The following is a 19430-nucleotide window of genomic DNA, read 5'->3' on the forward strand; positions in this document are numbered from 1 at the left end:
CTTGTGGAAGTGCATCATGGCACGAACAAAGGAGATTTCTGAGGACCTCAAAAAAAGCGTTGTTGATGCTCATCAGGCTGGAAAAGGTTACAAAACCATCTCTAAAGAGTTTGGACTCCACCAATCCACAGTCAGTCAGACTGTGTACAAATGGAGGAAATTCAAGACCATTATTACCCTCCCCAGGAGTGGTCGACCAACAAAGATCACTCCAAGAGCAAGGCGTGTAATAGTTGGCGAGGTCACAAAGGACCCCAAGGTAACTTCTAAGCAACTGAAGGCCTCTCTCGCACTGGCTAATGTTCATGAGTCCACCATCAGGAGAACACTGAACAACAATGGTGTGCATGGCAGGGTTGCAAGGAGAAAGCCATTGCTCTCCAAAAAGAACACTGGTGCTCATCTGCAGTTTGCTAAAGATCACGTGGACAATGTTTTGTGGATGGATGAGACCAAAATAGAACTTTTGGGTTTAAATGAGAAGCATTATGTTTGGAGAAAAGAAAACACTGCATTCCAGCATAAGAACCTTATCCCATCTGTGAAACATGGTGGTGGTAGTATGATGGTTTGGGCCTGTTTTGCTGCATCTGGGCCAGGATGGCTTGCCATCATTGATGGAACAATGCATTCTGAATTATACCAATGAATTCTAAAGGAAAATGTCAGGACATCTGTCCATGAACTGAATCTCAAGAGAAGGTGGGTCATGCAGCAAGACAACGACCCTAAGCACACAAGTCGTTCTATCAAAGAATGGTTAAAGAAGAATAAAGTTAATGTTCTAGAATGTCCAAGTCAAAGTCCTGACCTTAATCCAATCGAAATGTTGTGGAAGGACCTGAAGCGAGCAGTTCATGTGAGGAAACGCACCAACGTACCAGACTTGAAGCTGTTCTGTACGGAGGAATGGGCTAAAATTCCCCCAAGCTGGTGTGCAGGACTGATCAACAGTTACTGGAAACGTTTAGTTGCAGTTATTGCTGCACAAGGGGGTCACACCAGATACTGAAAGCAAAGGTTCACATACTTTTGCCACTCAAAGATATGTAATATTGGATCATTTTCCTCAATAAATAAATGACCAAGTATAATATTTTTGTCTCATTTGTTTAACTGGGTTCTCTTTATTTTTTTTTTTTTAAATTCAATCAGCGTGCACACCGATCATAAGCCCTCATGTCATTTACAACAGGGCGAGACGTTGATAGTTTGTTGACAACCTGGTTTACACAGAGATTTGATTTATTTTTGCCAAAAACAAACAAACAAACCCTCACTGTATAGATGCGTGGAATAAATTTCTGTGGTTCTGAAACTAGATGCCAACAAAAACCCATTTTCCATTTCAGAATGGCAGTTCTGTTTCAGACAAGGGATTCCGTGATTTTTTTTCCCGTGATCGCGGAAAATCATCCCTACAGTTATTAGCAAGTGAACTTCCACCATACTGGCTAAAAGAATCGACGTAGGGTCGCATCGTGATCTAACTTGAGTTATACCCCTACTCCACATATCTCTACAAAGAATCAATTGATATTAATTGGAGTTACCTTCATCCAGTGGTAACATTTTCTTGCTTAAAAATATGCAAATCTTTATAATAAATTTATAACAAACTCACCACCGAGGAGCATCCACTGTTCATGGCTTCCTCTCGGTCTACCAGTTCTCCCTGGCAGGGCCCGAAGTGTACACCTACTGGAACGGTCTCCGCCTTATTAAACACTCCCAGGTCTGCACCAGGAATACTGGACTTCTGAATCTCTAACCCAGGAGGAAGAGTTTGTCTGGCTTGGTCAGGGACTCCCATGGGAACAGGAGTATCAGGGATGGTGATGAGTGGTCCATGAACTTCACACTTGCTGAAGAAGAAGGATTTGCAAACTTCACAGTCTGGGAATAGAGAGAACACAATAGGAAGGAATTATGCCCAAATGTGTATGTAATGTGTGTATATCTAAGACCATATACTAGTGCATCTCAAAAAATTAGAATATTGTGAAAAAGTTCAATATTTTCCATCAGTTATTTAAGAAAAGTGAAAATGTTATATATTGTAGACTCATTACACAAACTAAAATGTTTCAAGCATTTTTCTATTTTAATCAGTATGGCATACAGTACAAAAACATTAAAAAAACATCTCAAATATTAGAATTTCTCATTTCGAGTTTGAGTAAAACAGTATGAACACAGTGTATATCTCGGTCTAGTTCAGTACACACAACCACAATCATGGGGAAGACTGCTGACTTGACTGTTGTCCAGAAGATGATCAATGATGCCCTCCACAAGGAGGGTAAGCCACAAAAGGTCACTGCTGAAAAGGGTGGCTGGAAAAGGTGCACAAGCAACAGGGATGGCCGTAGTCTTGAGAGGATTGTCAAGAAAAGTTGATTCAAGGACTTGGGAGAGCTTCACAAGGAGTGGACTGAGGCTGGTGTCAGTGTGTCAAGACCCATCACAAACAGACATCTTCAAGAAAGGAATGCGAAAATTGTATCCCCTAACATCAAGCTACTCCTGAGCCAGAGACAATGTCAGAAGTGTCTTATCTGGGCTAAGGAGAGAAAGAAATGGACTGTTGCTCAGTGGTCCAAAGTCCTCTTTTCAGATGAAAGTACATTTTGCATTTAATTTGGAAATCACGGTTCTAGAGAGTCTGGAGGAAGAGTGGAGAGGCACAGAATCCAAGGTGTTTGAAGTCCAGTGTGAAGTTTCCACAGTCTGTGATGATTTGGGGTGCCATGTCATCTGCTGGTGTTGGTCCACTGTATTTTATCAAGTCCAAAGTCAACACCGCCATCTACCAGGAGATTTTAGAGCACTTCATGCTTCCATCTGCTGACGAGCTTTTTGGAGATGCTGATTTCCTTTTCCAGCAGGACTTAGCACCTACCCACAGTGCCAAAACTACTACCAAATGTTTTGCTGACCATGATATTACTGTTTGATTGGCCAGCCAACTTGCCTGACCTGAACCCCATAGAGAATCTATGGGGTATTGTCAAGAGGAAGATGAGAAACACCCGACCCAAAAATACAGATACGCTGAAGGCCACTATCAAAGCAACCTGGGCTTCAATAACACCTCAGCAGTGCCACAGACTGATCACCTCCATGCCACACTGCATTGATACAGTAATTCATGGTAAAGGAGCCCCAACCAAGTATTGAGTGTATAAATGAATATACTTTTCAGAAGTTGGACATTTCTGTATTGTAAATCCTTTTTTTGATTGATCTTAGGGAATATTCTAATAATTTGAGATACTAGATTTCTGATTTTCATGAGCTATAAGCCATAATCATCAAAATTAAAACAAAAAAGGCTTTAAATATTTCACTTTACATGTCATGAATACAGAATATATGAAAGTTTACCTTTTTGAATTAAATTATGAAAAAAAAGGAACTTTTTCATGGTATTCTAATTTTTTGAGATGCACTAGTGTATATATACAGTGGGGCAAAAAAGTATTTAGTCAGTCACCAATTGGGCAAGTTCTCCCACTTAAAAAGATGAGAGAGGCCTGTAATTTTCATCATAGGTATACCTCAACTATGAGAGACAAAATGAGAAAAAAAAATCCAGAAAATCACATTGTCTGATTTTTAAAGAATGTATTTGCAAATTATGGTGGAAAATAAGTATTTGGTCAATAACAAAAGTTCATTTCAATACTTTGTTATATACCCTTTGTTGGCAATGACAGAGGTCAAACGTTTTCTGTAAGTCTTCACAAGGTTTTCACACACTGTTGCTGGTATTTTGGCCCATTCCTCCATGCAGATCTCCTCGAGAGCAGTGATGTTTTGGGGCTGTCGCTGGGCAACACGGACTTTCAACTTCCTTCAAAGATTTTCTATGGGGTTGAGATCTGGAGACTGGCTAGGCCACTCCAGGACCTTGAAATGCTTCTTACGAAGCCACTCCTTCGTTGCCCGGGCGGTGTGTTTGGGATCATTGTCATGCTGAAAGACCCAGCCACGTTTCATCTTCAATGCCCTTGCTGATGGAAGGAGGTTTTCACTCAAAATCTCACGATACATGGCCCCATTCATTCTTTCCTTTACATGGATCAGTCGTCCTGGTCCCTTTGCAGAAAAACAGCCCCAAAGCATGATGTTTCCACCCCCATGCTTCACAGTAGGTATGGTGTTCTTTGGATGCAACTCAGCATTCTTTCTCCTCCAAACACGACAAGTTGAGTTTTTACCAAAAAGTTCTATTTTGGTTTCATCTGACCATATGACATTCTCCCAATCTGCTTCTGGATCATCCAAATGCTCTCAAGCAAACTTCAGACGGGCCTGGACATGTACTGGCTTAAGCAGGGGGACACGTCTAGCACTGCAGGATTTGAGTCCCTGGCGGCATAGTGTGTTACTGATGGTAGCCTTTGTTACTTTGATTCCAGCTCTCTGCAGGTCATTCACTTGGTCCCCCCGTGTGGTTCTGGGATTTTTGCTCACCGTTCTTGTGATCATTTTGACCCCACGGGGTGAGATCTTGAATGAGCCCCAGATCGAGGGAGATTATCAGTGGTCTTGTATGTCTTCCATTTTCTAATAATTGCTCCCACAGTTGATTTCTTCACACCAAGCTGCTTACCTATTGCAGATTCAGTCTTCCCAGCCTGGTGCAGGTCTACAATTTTGTTTCTGGTGTCCTTTGAGAGCTCTTTGGTCTTGGCCATAGTGGAGTTTGGAGTGTGACTGAGGTTGTGGACAGGTGTCTTTTATACTGATAAGTTCAAACAGGTGCCATTAATACAGGTAACGAGTGGAGGACAGAGGAGCCTCTTAAAGAAGTTGTTACAGGTCTGTGAGAGCCAGAAATCTTGCTTGTTTGTAGGTGACCAAATACTTATTTTACCGAGGAATTTACCAATTAATTCATTAAAAATCCTACAATGTGATTTCCTGGATTCTTTCCCCCCATTCCGTCTCTCATAGTTGAAGTGTACCTATGATGAAAATTACAGGCCTCTCTCATCTTTTTAAGTGGGAGAACTTGCACAATTGGTGGCTGACTAAATACTTTTTTGCCCCACTGTATGTACCTACCATATGTGTGTGTGTGTGTGTATATATATATATATATATATATATATATATATATATATGTATATATATGTATATATATGTATATATATGTATATATATGTATATATATGTATATATGTGTATATATATATATATATATATATATATATATATATATATATATATATATATACACACACTTTATACATCACGCCTAAATACCATATTACACTCTCTATAATCAAAGTTCCCAACATCAATAAAAAAAAAAAGTTCAACTTCAATTTCTTTTCATTACAATTTGGTGACTAAATAATCTGAGACAGAAGCTACATCCCATATGACCCCTCATTGTAATTTTAGTGCACTCGATAATGAGTAGGGTAGAATAATCAGCAAGTGCGTTATTGAGCTCCAAAGTGGCCTGATGCCTTACAGAGGTAGTCTTTCTTGTCAGGATCTTCCACTTTAATGGCGAGAACCTCAGGTGAGTTGTCGAGGTCATTTCCGTCGTTGGAGATGTCCAACTCCAGTGTCTCTTCTTTCTTTACACAGACTTCATTTTCGTGGTTGGAGATGTCCAGCTCCAGTGTCTCTTTCTTCACACAGACTTCATTTCCGTGGTTGTAGATGTTCAGGTCCAGCATCTCTTCTTTCTTCACACAGACTTCTGATGCTTCAACTGTTTCTACATCTAAAGTCTCTATATTCACATCCTCATACAGCTAAAGATCAAACAACAATAAACACTTATTCAGCAAAAAAACAATTTATAAGGTTTGTTAATCAAAAACATTGTTTTTTTTTGTAACATGTCTTTATTAAGCTTTACCTGTGAGGGATCAGGAGCTTGAGAGTTCCTGGAGGAGCATAGTCTCTTTACTGCTGAACTCATTATAACGGCTCTAAAATAAGATTATTAATAATAATAATAATAATAATAATAATAATAATCTGCACATTTCTACAAAAAAAAATAAGTGAAAACAAACATAATATTTAAGTAGTTGGTTTTACTGCTAGAATTTTTCCCCAGAACAGATACAAAAACAGATTACAGACAAACTAACATACTGAACTAATTACACACACACACTGTGTGCATATATAAGGGCTTTCAATCAATTAAAATATTTAACCGCAATTAATCAAATTGTTGTCCATAGTTAACTCACAATCACAAATTAATCACATTTTCATCTGTTCTAAATGAATCTTAAAGGGATATTTTTCAAGTTTTTGAGGTGTGGGAGTGGACAAATATGCTTATTTTATGCAAATGTATGTGGCCAGGTCAGGAAGGATAAAGCTGGACACAGCAAAAATTATTTTTGTGGGTATTTTATCCCCCCACTGCATTAAAAAAAAATAAAGCAGTGTTAACTTTATAATTGAGGGTTTAGCACAATTTGGTGTGAACAAAACAAGACAGTATTTAACTCTAGTTCTTTCCTTAACTTCCAGCCTCAAACTATGCAATAAAATAAACTGATGTGGACTCTGGACAACAGTAGTGGCGATCTTTAAATAAAGAAAATAAAAATACAAAACCCAAATAAATTCATTTGTTAAGCCACACATCTCATAAAGATGTTTTCCAGTAAAATGCAATAACTTACTGGTAAGTCTAGAGGACATTCATGAGCAAAAATTGCATTTAGAAACACTTTTATATAACTCACAAATGTCTCAGAATAAAACAAACTCCCTCTCTCCAGTGTGCAGCCTGAGCGCTTAGACACACATACACATACGGACTGCAACACGTCTTCGTTTCTCCCCTCTGGACCATTAAAAGCATACAAAATGGATTATCAAAATACACACACTTTATGTAAACAGTCAGAATGCAACAATATAAGTTGATTCTGTACATAAGTGTATTGTATGACTTACGCCGACCAGCTACTGGCTACATAGCTTGCTCGCACTCCGTCGTCACTTCCTGATTTCCCAAACTACGGGGGAGGGGCACAGAACATGCATGTGTTAATTGCACATTAAAAGGAATTTGCATTAGCATGTTATTGCATTAACTTTGACAGTCTTAATGTGTCTGTGTTTAATACATACACTAGTGCATCTCAAACAATTAGAATTTAGTGAACAAGTTCACTATTTTCCAGCAGTTATTTAAGAAAGTGAAAATCTCATTCTAGACTCATTACACGCAAACTAAAACGGTTCAAGCATTTTTCTATTTTTTTATGTTGATAATTATGGCCTACAGCACAAAAGTAAAAATAAAAATATTTCATTTCAGTTTTGAGTAAAACAGTATGAAATACTGTGTATCTCATGGTCTAGTTTAGCACACACAATCAATCATGGAGAAGACTCCTGACTTGACAGTTGTCCAGAACATGACCATCGACACCCTCCACAAGGAGGGTAAACCACAGAAGGTTATTGCTGAAAAGGCTGGCTGGAAAAGGTGCACAAGCATCAGGGATGACTGCAACCTTAAGGGGATTGTCAAGAAAAGTTGATTCAAGAACTTGGGAGAACTTCACAAGGAGTGGACTGAGGCTGGTGTTGGTGCATCAAGAGCCACCATGGACAGATGTCTTCAGGAAAGGCACTACAACTGTCACATTCCTAATATCAAGCCACTCCTGAACCAGAGACAACGTCAGAAGCATCTTACCTGGGCTAAGGAGACAAAGAACTGGACTGTTGCTCAGTGGTTTAAAGTCCTCTTTTCAGATGAAAGTAAATTTTGCATTTCATTTGGAAATCAAGGTCCTAGACTCTGGAGGAAGAGTGGAGAGGCACTAAGGTATTTGAAGTCCAGTGTGAAGTTTCCACAGCCTGTGATGATTGGGGGTGCCATGTCATCTGCTGGTGTTGGTCCAGTGTCTTTTATCAAGTTCAAAGTCAATGCAGCCATCTACCAGGAGATTTTCATGGAGTACTTCATGCTTACACCTGCTGACAAGCTTTACAGAGATGCTGATTTCCTTTTCCAGCAGGACCTACCTGCCCACAGTGCCGAATCTACTACCAGATAGTTTGCTGACCATGATTTTACTGTGGTTGATTGGCCAGTCAACTTGCCTGACCTGAACCCCACAGAGAATCAATGGGTACTGTCAAGAGGAAGAGCACCCGACCCAAAAATACAGACAAGCTGAAGGCCGCTATTAAAACAGCCTAGGCTTCAAGAACACCTCAGCAGCACCACAGGCTGATCACCTCCATGCCACGCCACACTGATGCAGTAATTCATGGTAAAGGAGCCCCAACCAAATACTGAGTGTATAAATGAATATACATTTCAGAAGTTGGACATTTCTGTTTGGGAACCACAGGATTTCATCTCTGCTTTTTGCGGATGACGTTGTCCTGTTGGCTTCTTCAAGCCAGGACCTTCAGCATGCACTGGGGCGGTTTGCAGTCGAGTGTGAAGCGGCTGGGATGAGAATCAGCACCTCCAAGTCCGAGGCCATGGTTCTCGACCGGAAAAGGGTGGCTTGCCCTCTCCAGGTTGGTGGAGAAGTCCTGCCTCAAGTGGAGGAGTTTAAGTATAGAGCGTGAGATCGACAGGCGGATCGGTGCAGCCTCCGCAGTGATGCGGTCGCTTTACCGGTCCGTCGTGGTGAAGAAGGAGCTGAGCCAAAAGGCGAAGCTCTCGATTTACTGGTTGATCTATGTTCCGACTCTCACCTATGGTCATGAGCTTTGGGTAATGACAGAAAGAACAAGATTGCGGATACAAGCGGACGAAATGAGTTTCCTTCGCAGGGTGGCTGGGCGGTCCCTTAGAGATAGGGTGAGAAGCACAGTCACTCGGGAGGAGCTCGGAGTAGAGCCGCTGCTCCTCCACATTGAGAGGAATCAGCTGAGGTGGCTCGGGCATCTCTTTCGGATGCCTCCTGGACACCTCCCTGGGGAGGTGTTCCAGGCATGTCCCCCTGGGAGGAGGCCCCGGGGAAGACCCAGGACACGCTGGAGGGACTATGTCTCTCGGCTGGCCTGGGAACGCCTCGGTGTTCTTCCTGAGGAGCTGGCCGAGGTGTCTGGGGAAAGGGAAGGGCTTCCATGCTCAGACTGCTGCCTCCACGACCCGCCCCCGGATAAAGTGGATGAAGACGAGATAAGACATTTCTGGATTGTAAATCCTTTACTTGATCTTAGGAAATATTCTAATAATTTGAGATACCGGATTTCTGATTTTCATGAGGTATAAGCCACAAACATCAAAATTAAAACAAAAAAGGCTTGAAATATTTCACTTTATGTGCGATGAATATAGAGGTTTAAATTACAAAAAAATTAACTTTTCTAAATTTTCTATATTCTATATATAACTTTTCAAAATTATAATTGTGACTGTTGTTTTCGTTAATGATGACGATGAAATGATTTCGTTAACGCACCTTTTTTCATGACTAAAATGAGACAGTGACGAGCTAAACATAACTCTTTGATCATGAAAATATGACGAGACGTATCTGTTGTTTTCGTTGATGAGACGAGGCGAAAATGTTAGTGGGTTGGCTATAGGACTATCAAAATGCATGGCATTTCCTCCAACAGTGCGTGCAACCTGTCTGCCAAATGCTGAAAATATCAGCAATGCACCTGCATCCGGTCCTTGTTTGGTCACGCCCACCACCAGGCACAGTGCACACCGGGGCAGCCACACACAGTTCATGGACCATGGTGGCGGCAACGCCAGCACAAGGGCTTGGTGGGCGGAAAAGACGTGGTGATTTATGGACATACTTTACACATAATCCAGCAGAAAATAAAACGGAATGCCTTGTAGTGGGAGACAGAGGTACACGCTGTGGCTATAAACTACGTGGCAAGAATACGACCGACCTCAAGAGGCATCTAAAGGCTCACCATGCTGCTATTTCTGCGACGGTAAGTTAATGTTACAAGAAGTCCTTAACATATCATGCATACGTTTGCTAGCTTTGGTTAATGTCACTCAACAATCGGTCTGTGATGAATTTCCTATGAACTTTTCCAAAACACCGTGACCTGGCGAAAATGAGTGGGACCGCTAGCTTCACGCTAAAGTTGGCTTGGTTAAGCTAACTTAAATTCAATTAACATGTCATGAGTAAAACTTGTCCTGCAGGGATTATTGGTGGGACAACAACTGAATGCTTTGTCATATATTGACCCATATTTGAGTTACTGTGAAACATACGGGGGGAAATGTAGCTTTTCAGACCTGTTGCTGTGCCTTAATATATGTCTAAATGAGCAGCAGCACACCTCGCTACTCTAACGTTAGCAGTAGTATGCTTAGCCATCAATGTCACGGGCTGAGCTGTGACGCTGACATAGCGCGCAGGCAGCCATTTGCTGGCATTTTTAAAAATCACTGCTGTCCTGTCGCTATTCTCATTACTACCACCATATGTACTGTTTAAGATCTCTTTCATATTGTCATAAATCACCATTTGTCATAGATTACTTACGCAGGGCCAAACTTAGTGTTTAGAGTGCAGGGAAAGGCCTACTGGCACTTCTAGATGGCTACTGTTTGTGCATCTGACTCATCTCATTATCTCTAGCCGCTTTATCCTGTTCTACAGGGTTGCAGGCAAGCTGGAGCCTATCCCAGCTGACTACGGGCGAAAGGCGGGGTACACCCTGGACAAGTTGCCAGGTCATCACAGGGCTGACACATAGACAGACAACCATTCACACTCACATTCACACCTACGGTCAATTTAGAGTCACCAGTTAACCTAACCTGCATGTCTTTGGACTGTGGGGGAAACCGGAGCACCTGGAGGAAACCCACGCGGACACGGGGAGAACATGCGAACTCCACACAGAAAGGCCCTCGCCGGCCACGGGGCTCGAACCCGGACCTTCTTGCTGTGAGGCGACAGCGCTAACCACTACACCACCGTGCCGCCCTGCATCTGACTCATTCAAAATATTCGCTTGAAACATATTGTCATTCATTCTTCATCTGAATAATATTTGTCTAGTCTCAAAAAGTAAAATAATTCACACTGGCTGTTAAAAACTTCATTTATTGGTTAAAACTTTGGTTATTACTACACAGGTAGCAATTCACTCACCAGGCATTCAAAACGTTCTTCCATGTCTCGTTTGGGGAAACAGATGGACTGTTCCACTGGGGGGGGGAAATAGAGGGGTTTCCCAGGTTCTTTGTGGGGCAGCCCATTGTGATGGGGGTGTTTTAGGGGTAATGACTTAAAAGCCATTTGGAGGGTTCAATAAGGTATTTTTGTGCATGTCAGTTATTGTATGTATTTTTGTGTTATGTTTTCTTATTTGATTTATTATTCTGTAATAATTATGTTGTTTAGTTAATTGATTATTTTTGACAGTGGGGCTATCCAGTAGGTGGGGCTACAGTTAGCAATGCTCTATATTAGGCCCAAGAGCCTCAGTAGGTGAGGGTTGGTGGTGAAGTGAACGTGTCTTGTTAATTGAAGTTGCTCTTGATAGTAGTTCAGGGTCTGAAGACTTAGCCTGGTTATTTATGCTTGTTTATTTTCGTTTTGTACAGTTTGTTTTTGTATATTTTTTCATGCATGCTTGTCATTGTAAATATTTGCACATTTGTAAAAAAGAGAGAAAAAAATAAAAGCCTTTTCATTGAAAACTACTTGGTCTCCTCCGTCTTCTCCGCTGCTGTGGCTATCCTGCCACAATCATATTTACATTAACGGACAGCGTGGTCATCTTCTAGTTGTGTGTTCATCATGACATGTTTGTGCTCTATCAGCGCATTGCGACATGTTAAACGGAGGCAGAAACACGAGTCTGTGAACAATGGAGCATGCACACTAGACAGCGTTTATGTAGACAGCATGCACACTAGACAGCGTTTATGTAGACAGCATGCACACTAGACAGCGTTTTATGTAGAGAGCATGCACACTAGTAGGGCCTCCGATTTTCCGTGATCGCGGAAAACGGACGGAAATCGCGGAAATTGGGGTCAGAAATGGAATTAGTGCTCAGAAACGGAATCTACGGAGCCCCTCTGGTGACATGGGTGAAAAAAAAAAATTCCGTGGCCACGAGTTAATAACGTGTGGGAACGAGATCCTATTCCGCCACGATTTGCTTAATGAGTGGGAATGAGATGATTATTAGGTGGCCACGAATTAATAATGCGTGGCCACGAGATGATTCAAGTTCCAGCCTGATGGGATGATGTCCAGTTTTTGAGCGGCCGTCAGTTGTGCAATAAATACAGGATTTATCCTGTATGATGAAATCTATAACTTCCCCGAGGTCAGCATATTGTCTACGTTTGAGCCCATGCTTTTTGAGCAGCCGATTTAAATGTCTCTTGCTCAGAATTACTCCATGTCTAACTGCAAGTGATTTAAGGATATCATTAGAATTCATTCCTAGATTAAAATAAAACGAAATCAGATCAAACTTGTCCATATTTGCGGCTGAAGCTACTGATGCCAGAAAGTCAACAGTCTCAGTGATGAAATGACTAACACTTCTCGTGGCCACGTGTTATTAATTCATGGCCACCTAATAATCATCTCGTTCCCACGCATTAAACAAGTTGTGGCCACGGAATAGGATCTTGTTCCCACGCGTTATTAACGTGTGGCCACGGAATATTTTCAAGCACAAAGGAACTCCTAATGCAGTATTATAATGGTGATCTTGAAGGCAGATTTTGAACAGTCAGATTTCCATTAGTAGTTTGCACCAAGGCTTTTCAGTTTAACATTATATAATAGCAACTGATTATTTTCATGATTTAATGGTTTATGTTCTTAAATAAGAAGTTATGTTCCGAAGAATGATTTTCTATATAAAAAGTTTGAAGACTTGTGCATGATTAAATGAATAATTTACAGGCAAAATGTAAATTAAACTAATAGAGTTAACTGTTAAATAATTTGAATCATTTAAAGTATATATTAAATGGACACTGTCACACACTTTATGTTAGACCTGTCGTTGTACTGAAAACATTGTAAGCATAAGAACGAATAAAAGTTTGAAAAACATGGATAAAATGATAACTGAGATTGTTTTATTTAAATGTACAGGTAGTCGTCGACTTACGACCTATGCGACTTATGACCGATCAACTTTACGACCGTCTGGCTATGACTGGCAAGTGTTTCCCAGCTGAGCGTACGACAGTTTCCGCCCCAGCTCCCGGCAGCACCCAGCATCCAGCCAGTGTTGCCAGATACTGCTGACGGTTTCCAGCCCAAAATATGTTCAAAACCCGCCAAAATGCACTTAAAACCGCCCAATCTGGCAACACTGCATCCAGCCTCTTCTATTGTGTGCAGTGTTTCGCTGGACAAACAACGAGCGAGCTACAGCGCGCGTACGGCTTAACCAGATCTTGTGCTATAACGTGCGCAGCTGGTAATCAAAGTAACTTTCACTTTTCTGTTCTGTTACACTGTTCTGTGTCCAATGTCCAAAATGAAGTTAGTTTTCAACTGTTCAGCTAAAAAAAAAATGTAATTAAAACGATTGTGTTGTTGAAATGATGTGTTTGCAATTTATTTATAATCAAAAACTGATCAGGGTTTCCCATACATAGACCATTGTGTGGCACAGCGCCACACAATGGATTCCTATCGCCACACAATCAGACTCGTGATTTTGAAAAAAAAAAAATTCCCATTGCGTATCGTTCCGTTCATTCATAGTGCTCTTTCTTCTCGTTCGCGCGCGCGCACACACACAGAGAGAGAGAGAGGCGTGTACACAGGCCTGCCGTTGCGCATATACCTGGACTGTGAGTAGGCCTGTTAGGCTAATTAAAAATAACGCAGCCTTCCCGATTCGCCTTCCGACCCCTTATTTTAAAAGGTAGCCTACGTCGTGCTCGTGACGAGCTTTATCATAGCCTTCTTGGCTTACAGGAAACGGACATCCCTGAGTCAGGCTATAAACCAATTTTGATGCAGACAGTAGCAGCTTGACGCGAGGAACCGGCCTTATTGCATTATTCCGTTTATCCCGCTTCAGCAATGACTTCCTTTACGATAGGGCACTTGAGTTTTTTTTCAGGAAGCCACGCAAAATTAAATGTTCTGATAGGGCATGCAGGCTTTGCACCAATTAGGGTAATGCTTTTTCATTATTGTTAGTTGCCTTGGTGTTACCTTAAGTGGTTTCTTACATCTAATTATGATATTTTATTATTATTTTGTTACATTATACTATTTATTTCATTTTAGTATTGGTTGAGGTAAGTGCTGAGTTCAATATTTAAAAACCTCCAGCTTGTTTTTTGCAATTTATTCTAGGGCTGCAACAACTAATCGATTAAATCGATTAAAATCGATTATTAAAATAGTTGGCAACTAATTTAATAGTTGATTAGTTGGGTCTACGTCATCATACACAAGTGCAGTTGCTACTCCCTAATGTGGGAGCAGTAAAGCACCATTAAGCTGGATACCGACCGCCGTAAAAGAAGAAGCAGGAGAAGCGAACCAATGCCGTGCTTTGTGTAGCTCACCTGGAAGAAGCGTTTGAAAAATGGCGGAGGAGGCTAACGTTAGTAGAGAGAAAAATGTCCGACCCAAGTCATCAAAAGTATGGGAGCACTTTACATTAACGTCTTCAAAGAACAGTGTTAGGTGCAAAATGTGCAGAGTTGATCTCGCATGGCACGGAAGCACAACATCGCTGAATGAGCACCTGAAGAGGAAGCACGTTGGAGCCATGGGTGAAGGAGATTCACGGTAAGTTAACGTATCACTTATCCATCAACAAAACTGGAGAAAACAGACAGAGAGCATTTCTGTCCATTAAGTTTATTTTTAAATTGGCCTGAAATCGTGCGTTTGTCCGTCAAAACGGACACAAATCTGCCGGAAACTGTAGATATATTTGACGATAATTAGCTGAAATTAAGTCAGAGACACAGGTGGATAACATGACTTTGTGAAGTTTTTGGATTATTTTATGCAATTATTCAGGGACAGTTTAACGCGAATCCTTCATTTCTTCATAACAGAAACTTGAGCAATATCTGGTCAAATATACAGGGATGCAAACAGCGCGCCTTTTGGCGGATGGCGCCTTTTTCACGGCTGAATCGCGCAGATCCGAATTTTTTTTTGGGGGGGGGGCGTTGGAGTGTCTGATTATAATTTCAAAGTAAATTCTGTATTAAAATTACTAAATAAGCAAATCCATTACAGTCCATGAAACAGGAAGTATAAGGATGAGGAAAAAACAGTTTAAATCGGGAAGCTGCGCACATTTGCGCAGTCCTGCTGCTCAGGCAAATGTGCGCAGCTTCCCGATTATTGTCAGCACATGGCAGCATTACCCAATGTTCATTTGTTTTTCATTACAGTTATTTAAACTGTTCACCATCTTAAAATTCAAGACTTCAATAGGATTTTGTTTGACAAAACAATATAAAGAAATGGTGGTTGCACTATATAAAAAAAGATGTTTTATGTGATTATTTTCTTTACATTAATTCAGCTGCTACAAAATTTTTATTTTTATTTATTTTTTGTACTCAATGTAGCATACATTTAATTTTTTCATGAGTTGGAAACAACTTTTGAACAAAGACAGTTTGGTTAATTAAATAAAATGCTGGAAATCAAATTTTGCTTTTTTTCCTTTTTATCCGATTAATAATCGATTAATCGAAAAAATAATCGACAGATTAATCGATTATCAAAATAATCGTTAGTTGCAGCCCTAATTCATTCCTTGATTGTCAACTAAAGAATTATTGAAAGATTGCCACCAAAAAGGCAAAAAACTAAGGTAAAAACCAGAGATGCACCGATTGACCGGCTGCTGATCGGAATCGGCCGATTTTCACGTGATCAGCCATGACCGGCGACCGGCCGGTCAAAATTAAAATATGCCGATTTTCTGCCGATCAAAACTTGTGTATCACATAGAGATAAAAGTGGAAATACTCATAATTCGCAACTAAGAAGACTGCAGCTACACTGGCAGCTTGAACATGCTTTCTAGTGCGATTGAGTTGCGCTTGCGCAGAACAGTGTCAGTCCTGCGCGCCTAACGAGCTCCGACACGCGCGCCGTTAAATAAATATATATATATATATATATATATATATATATATATATATATATATATTTATTTATTTATTTACACTATATTTGGATATGCAAATATAGTGAATTTTTTTTTGTGCCAGATATTGGATGTGAAAAGAAGAAAATGTTTGTGGTTGTGTGAATTTCCCATTACAGGAATTAATACGTTAGCCTATTACCAAACATCTAGTTAGATTTGTACAAAGAGAGAAAGAAAAAAAATGTCTTTTTGTTTGTTTTACAACCTTGGTTGCACTTGATTCCATTGGAAATTACTCTACAAATACACATTTGACAAAGATGATAGAATGGCTATGGTATAAGTATGACTGGAAATAATTTTTGTATTCTGATACTGAATGAAGAAATGGGTTGCTCTATAAGGCATAAGTTTTCAGATCTAAATAGGCTTATGAAAGTGTGTTCCATAGCAGTAGGCAAATAATATATGAGGGGGAAGTTGTTTTTGTGCCAGATATTGGATGGGAAAAGAAAAAATGTTTGTGTGAATTTCCTATTTCAGGAATTAATATGTTAATACCAAACATGAAGAAAGATTTTACAAAGAACAATGTCTTTTTGTTTGTTTTCAACCTTTGAGGTGTTGAAAATTTATTACTGAAAATCTGGCAGAATGTTCTATTAAAGAAAAGATAAAAAGAAAATAGTCTTTGTGTGTGCTGTGAAGTGGTTTGAAAAAAAATGAAATCGGAATCGGCCCAAAAACTTGCAATCTGTGCATCTCAAGTAAAAACTAAACTTTAACTTCAATTTTGGTGAGTAATTTTCATAAATTTAAAGACAGGTTTTCCACCAACATCAAGCCCAGCAAACTAATGGCCTGCCCTGTAATGTAAAGTTGGGTCGAGGAATGAAACCAGGCAGGGTTCTGGTAAAAATTGTTTTAGCTGTCTTCTCTTAAAGAACTTAAAAGAATTTAGATTGAACTGAATAATCTCAAATGCTTCTTGTAGCTTTAAAATAGTCCCAGCAGGCGACTCTGAAGAAAAATACTGTGTGTTTGAACACCGCCCGCTGTAAACACTTTGCATACACCCCAATGACCGACTCCACCGACCGCCACGACGCCACCGCGCACGATTCCCTCATCGGCACAGTGGAGCACCACAAATTGCTACCTGGTCTGTGGGAAACACTGCTAATACAGGTGGATGAAAGAGTGATAGTGTGATAAAGAAGTACTATACTAGTACTACTGAGTGATAAGAAGTCCTAGTGAATGCTTGATAAGTAGACAAATAATAAATAATTAGGTGTATTTTTCGGCGCGCGCTGCATGCGTGCGCACTATGGCTCAAAATAATATACCAGCAAGAAATAAAAGTTACTTTCACCCCTGAGTATGCAGTGTTTGACTTAAACCAAATAATGAGCCAAGGTAATGAAATAAGAAAATGTTGATAAAATAAGACTTTAAGATGATTACAATATCATTACACATCACAATATACTTACATTCATTTAACATAGGCCGACTTACGACCAGATCGGTTTACAACCGGTCAGTCGTAACCAAACGCAGTCGTAAGTCGACGTCTGCCTGTACATGTATAAAGAGTAAGGATAACCATAAAAGTATTAATATACAATATAAAGTTTTAAAGAAAATAGCAGGAGCCAGTCAACAATCAAGTTAACAGCACTAATTAACTACAGTCTTAAATAAATGAAAGAAACATTTTCAGTGAAGTGAAATTTAGTGTTGATTCTAAGGTGCATTAAGATATTAGACTGTGTACAGAAAGTTTAAAGCTTTATATGAAGTTGTTCTACAGCTGGCCAGTAAAGCAGGATTACAGGGATAGATGCACAAGGACAACAAACATGCAGATGCCTCCCAACACCAGTTACCTGAAACATAAAATTTCATGCATTTATTACATGTACTTAAGAATTCTGATTCTGAATTATGTATTTTATATATTGAAAATCTAAAAATGCCAATTTAGTTGTCATTTGAGCATATAACAAACAAATTGTCTGAAACGGAATTAGCCATTCTCTGAAACGGAATTTAATGTTTTTTGAAACGGAAAATACCGGTAGGAGGCTCTACACTAGACTAGGGATGGCGAAAACTAAAAAAAATCTTGACCGACCACCGAGCCTCATTAGCCGGTTAAAGTCGGTTAACCTATGAGTTTAAAATTCTAGAATTGGAATTATTACAAGGATGCAAACGGCGCGCCTTTTGGCGGATGCCGCCCTCTCCACGGCTGAATCGCGCAGATCCGACCTTCCTTTCCCAAGGGGGGGGCGTTGGAGCGTCCGACCACAACTTCATCAAAGCAAATTCTGCATATAAGCAAATGCCGCCACAGTCCACGAAACACAGGAAGTACAAGCACGAGAAGAAAACAGCAAATCAGAAAGCCGCGTGCCCGCGCAAAATTTAATGTGCGCATTCTGATCTACTGATTGCGCAGCTTCCGCGCAAACGTGCGCAGCCCCCCGATCCACTGCCCTCCTTTCACACCCCCCACGCCTCATGGACTGCAACGGCACCCACCTATTTAGTAATTTTAATACAGAATCCACCTTGAAATTACAATCGGACACTCCAACGCTCCCCCCCCCCAAAAAAAAACCAAACGGATCTGCGCGATTAAAAAAAAAAAGTCGGCATCTGCGCCTTTAGTTTGTGTGGAGAGATATTATCTGCAATAACATGCATTGTTGGCTACAGACCGAAACATACTTTCAGAATGCACTGGCCAAGGCAGGACTAAACTCCATGTGCCTTCTAATAATTAAAAAAAAAAAACAATAGTAATTTGTAAGCTAAAAAGCCGGTGTCTACACTTTTCTTTCACCGAGTGGCAGCTGGGCGGGACATGACTGAATGGGTGTTTCTGATTTGTCAGCTGTCTTTAACTGGGGCGGGACATGACTGAATGGGTGTTTCTGATTTGTCAGCTGTCCGCTCCAAAATCGGCAGCTTCAAAACGATCGATTTTTTTTTTAACCGACAACCAAAAAAAATTAACCGGTTGACGTTGATTCGGTCAACCACCGGTCAAACGGTCATCAGTTAACATCCCTACACTAGACAGCGTTTATGTCAAGAGCATGCACACTAGACAGCGTTTATGTAGAGAGCATGTTATGCACAACCTGTCAACCTCGATTACAATTTCCTATCTCTGTATTGGCCTAATTTAATGTTTTAAAGTAATTATTTTTTTGACTAAAATGAATGACTAAAACTGGACTAAAACCCTTTTAGTTTTGGTCTAGTTTTAGTCGACAAAAATTATTAAGGATAGAATTGACTAAAATGTGACTAAAACTAATAAGCATTTCGTCCAAAAGACT

The 19430-nt window shown here is 40.3% G+C and overlaps 1 protein-coding gene across 5 annotated transcripts in view; it reads right to left on the reverse strand.

Annotated features, from left to right (window-relative positions):
- Positions 1 to 19430, reverse strand: part of LOC132881595 (histone-lysine N-methyltransferase PRDM9-like) — a 74097-nt gene that overhangs the window by 30984 nt on the left and 23683 nt on the right. Inside the window, exons 1-5 of one of the 5 annotated variants that reach the window (XM_060914247.1) lie at positions 17571 to 17625; positions 6949 to 7010; positions 5885 to 5957; positions 5489 to 5777; positions 1625 to 1896 (exon numbers count right to left, since the gene is read on the reverse strand). In XM_060914247.1, the coding sequence (XP_060770230.1) occupies positions 1625 to 1896; positions 5489 to 5777; positions 5885 to 5957; positions 6949 to 7010; positions 17571 to 17576 (702 nt within the window). In that variant the 5' untranslated portion in view covers positions 17577 to 17625. Of the gene's footprint in view, positions 1 to 1624; positions 1897 to 5488; positions 5778 to 5884; positions 7011 to 17570; positions 17626 to 19430 lie in introns of those variants that run through there. The other 4 variants (XM_060914246.1, XM_060914250.1, XM_060914249.1 and 1 more) reach the window with 4 other exon arrangements.

The sequence above is a fragment of the Neoarius graeffei genome, chromosome 2 (genome assembly GCF_027579695.1).
Source record: "Neoarius graeffei isolate fNeoGra1 chromosome 2, fNeoGra1.pri, whole genome shotgun sequence".
Lineage (NCBI taxonomy): Eukaryota > Metazoa > Chordata > Actinopteri > Siluriformes > Ariidae > Neoarius > Neoarius graeffei.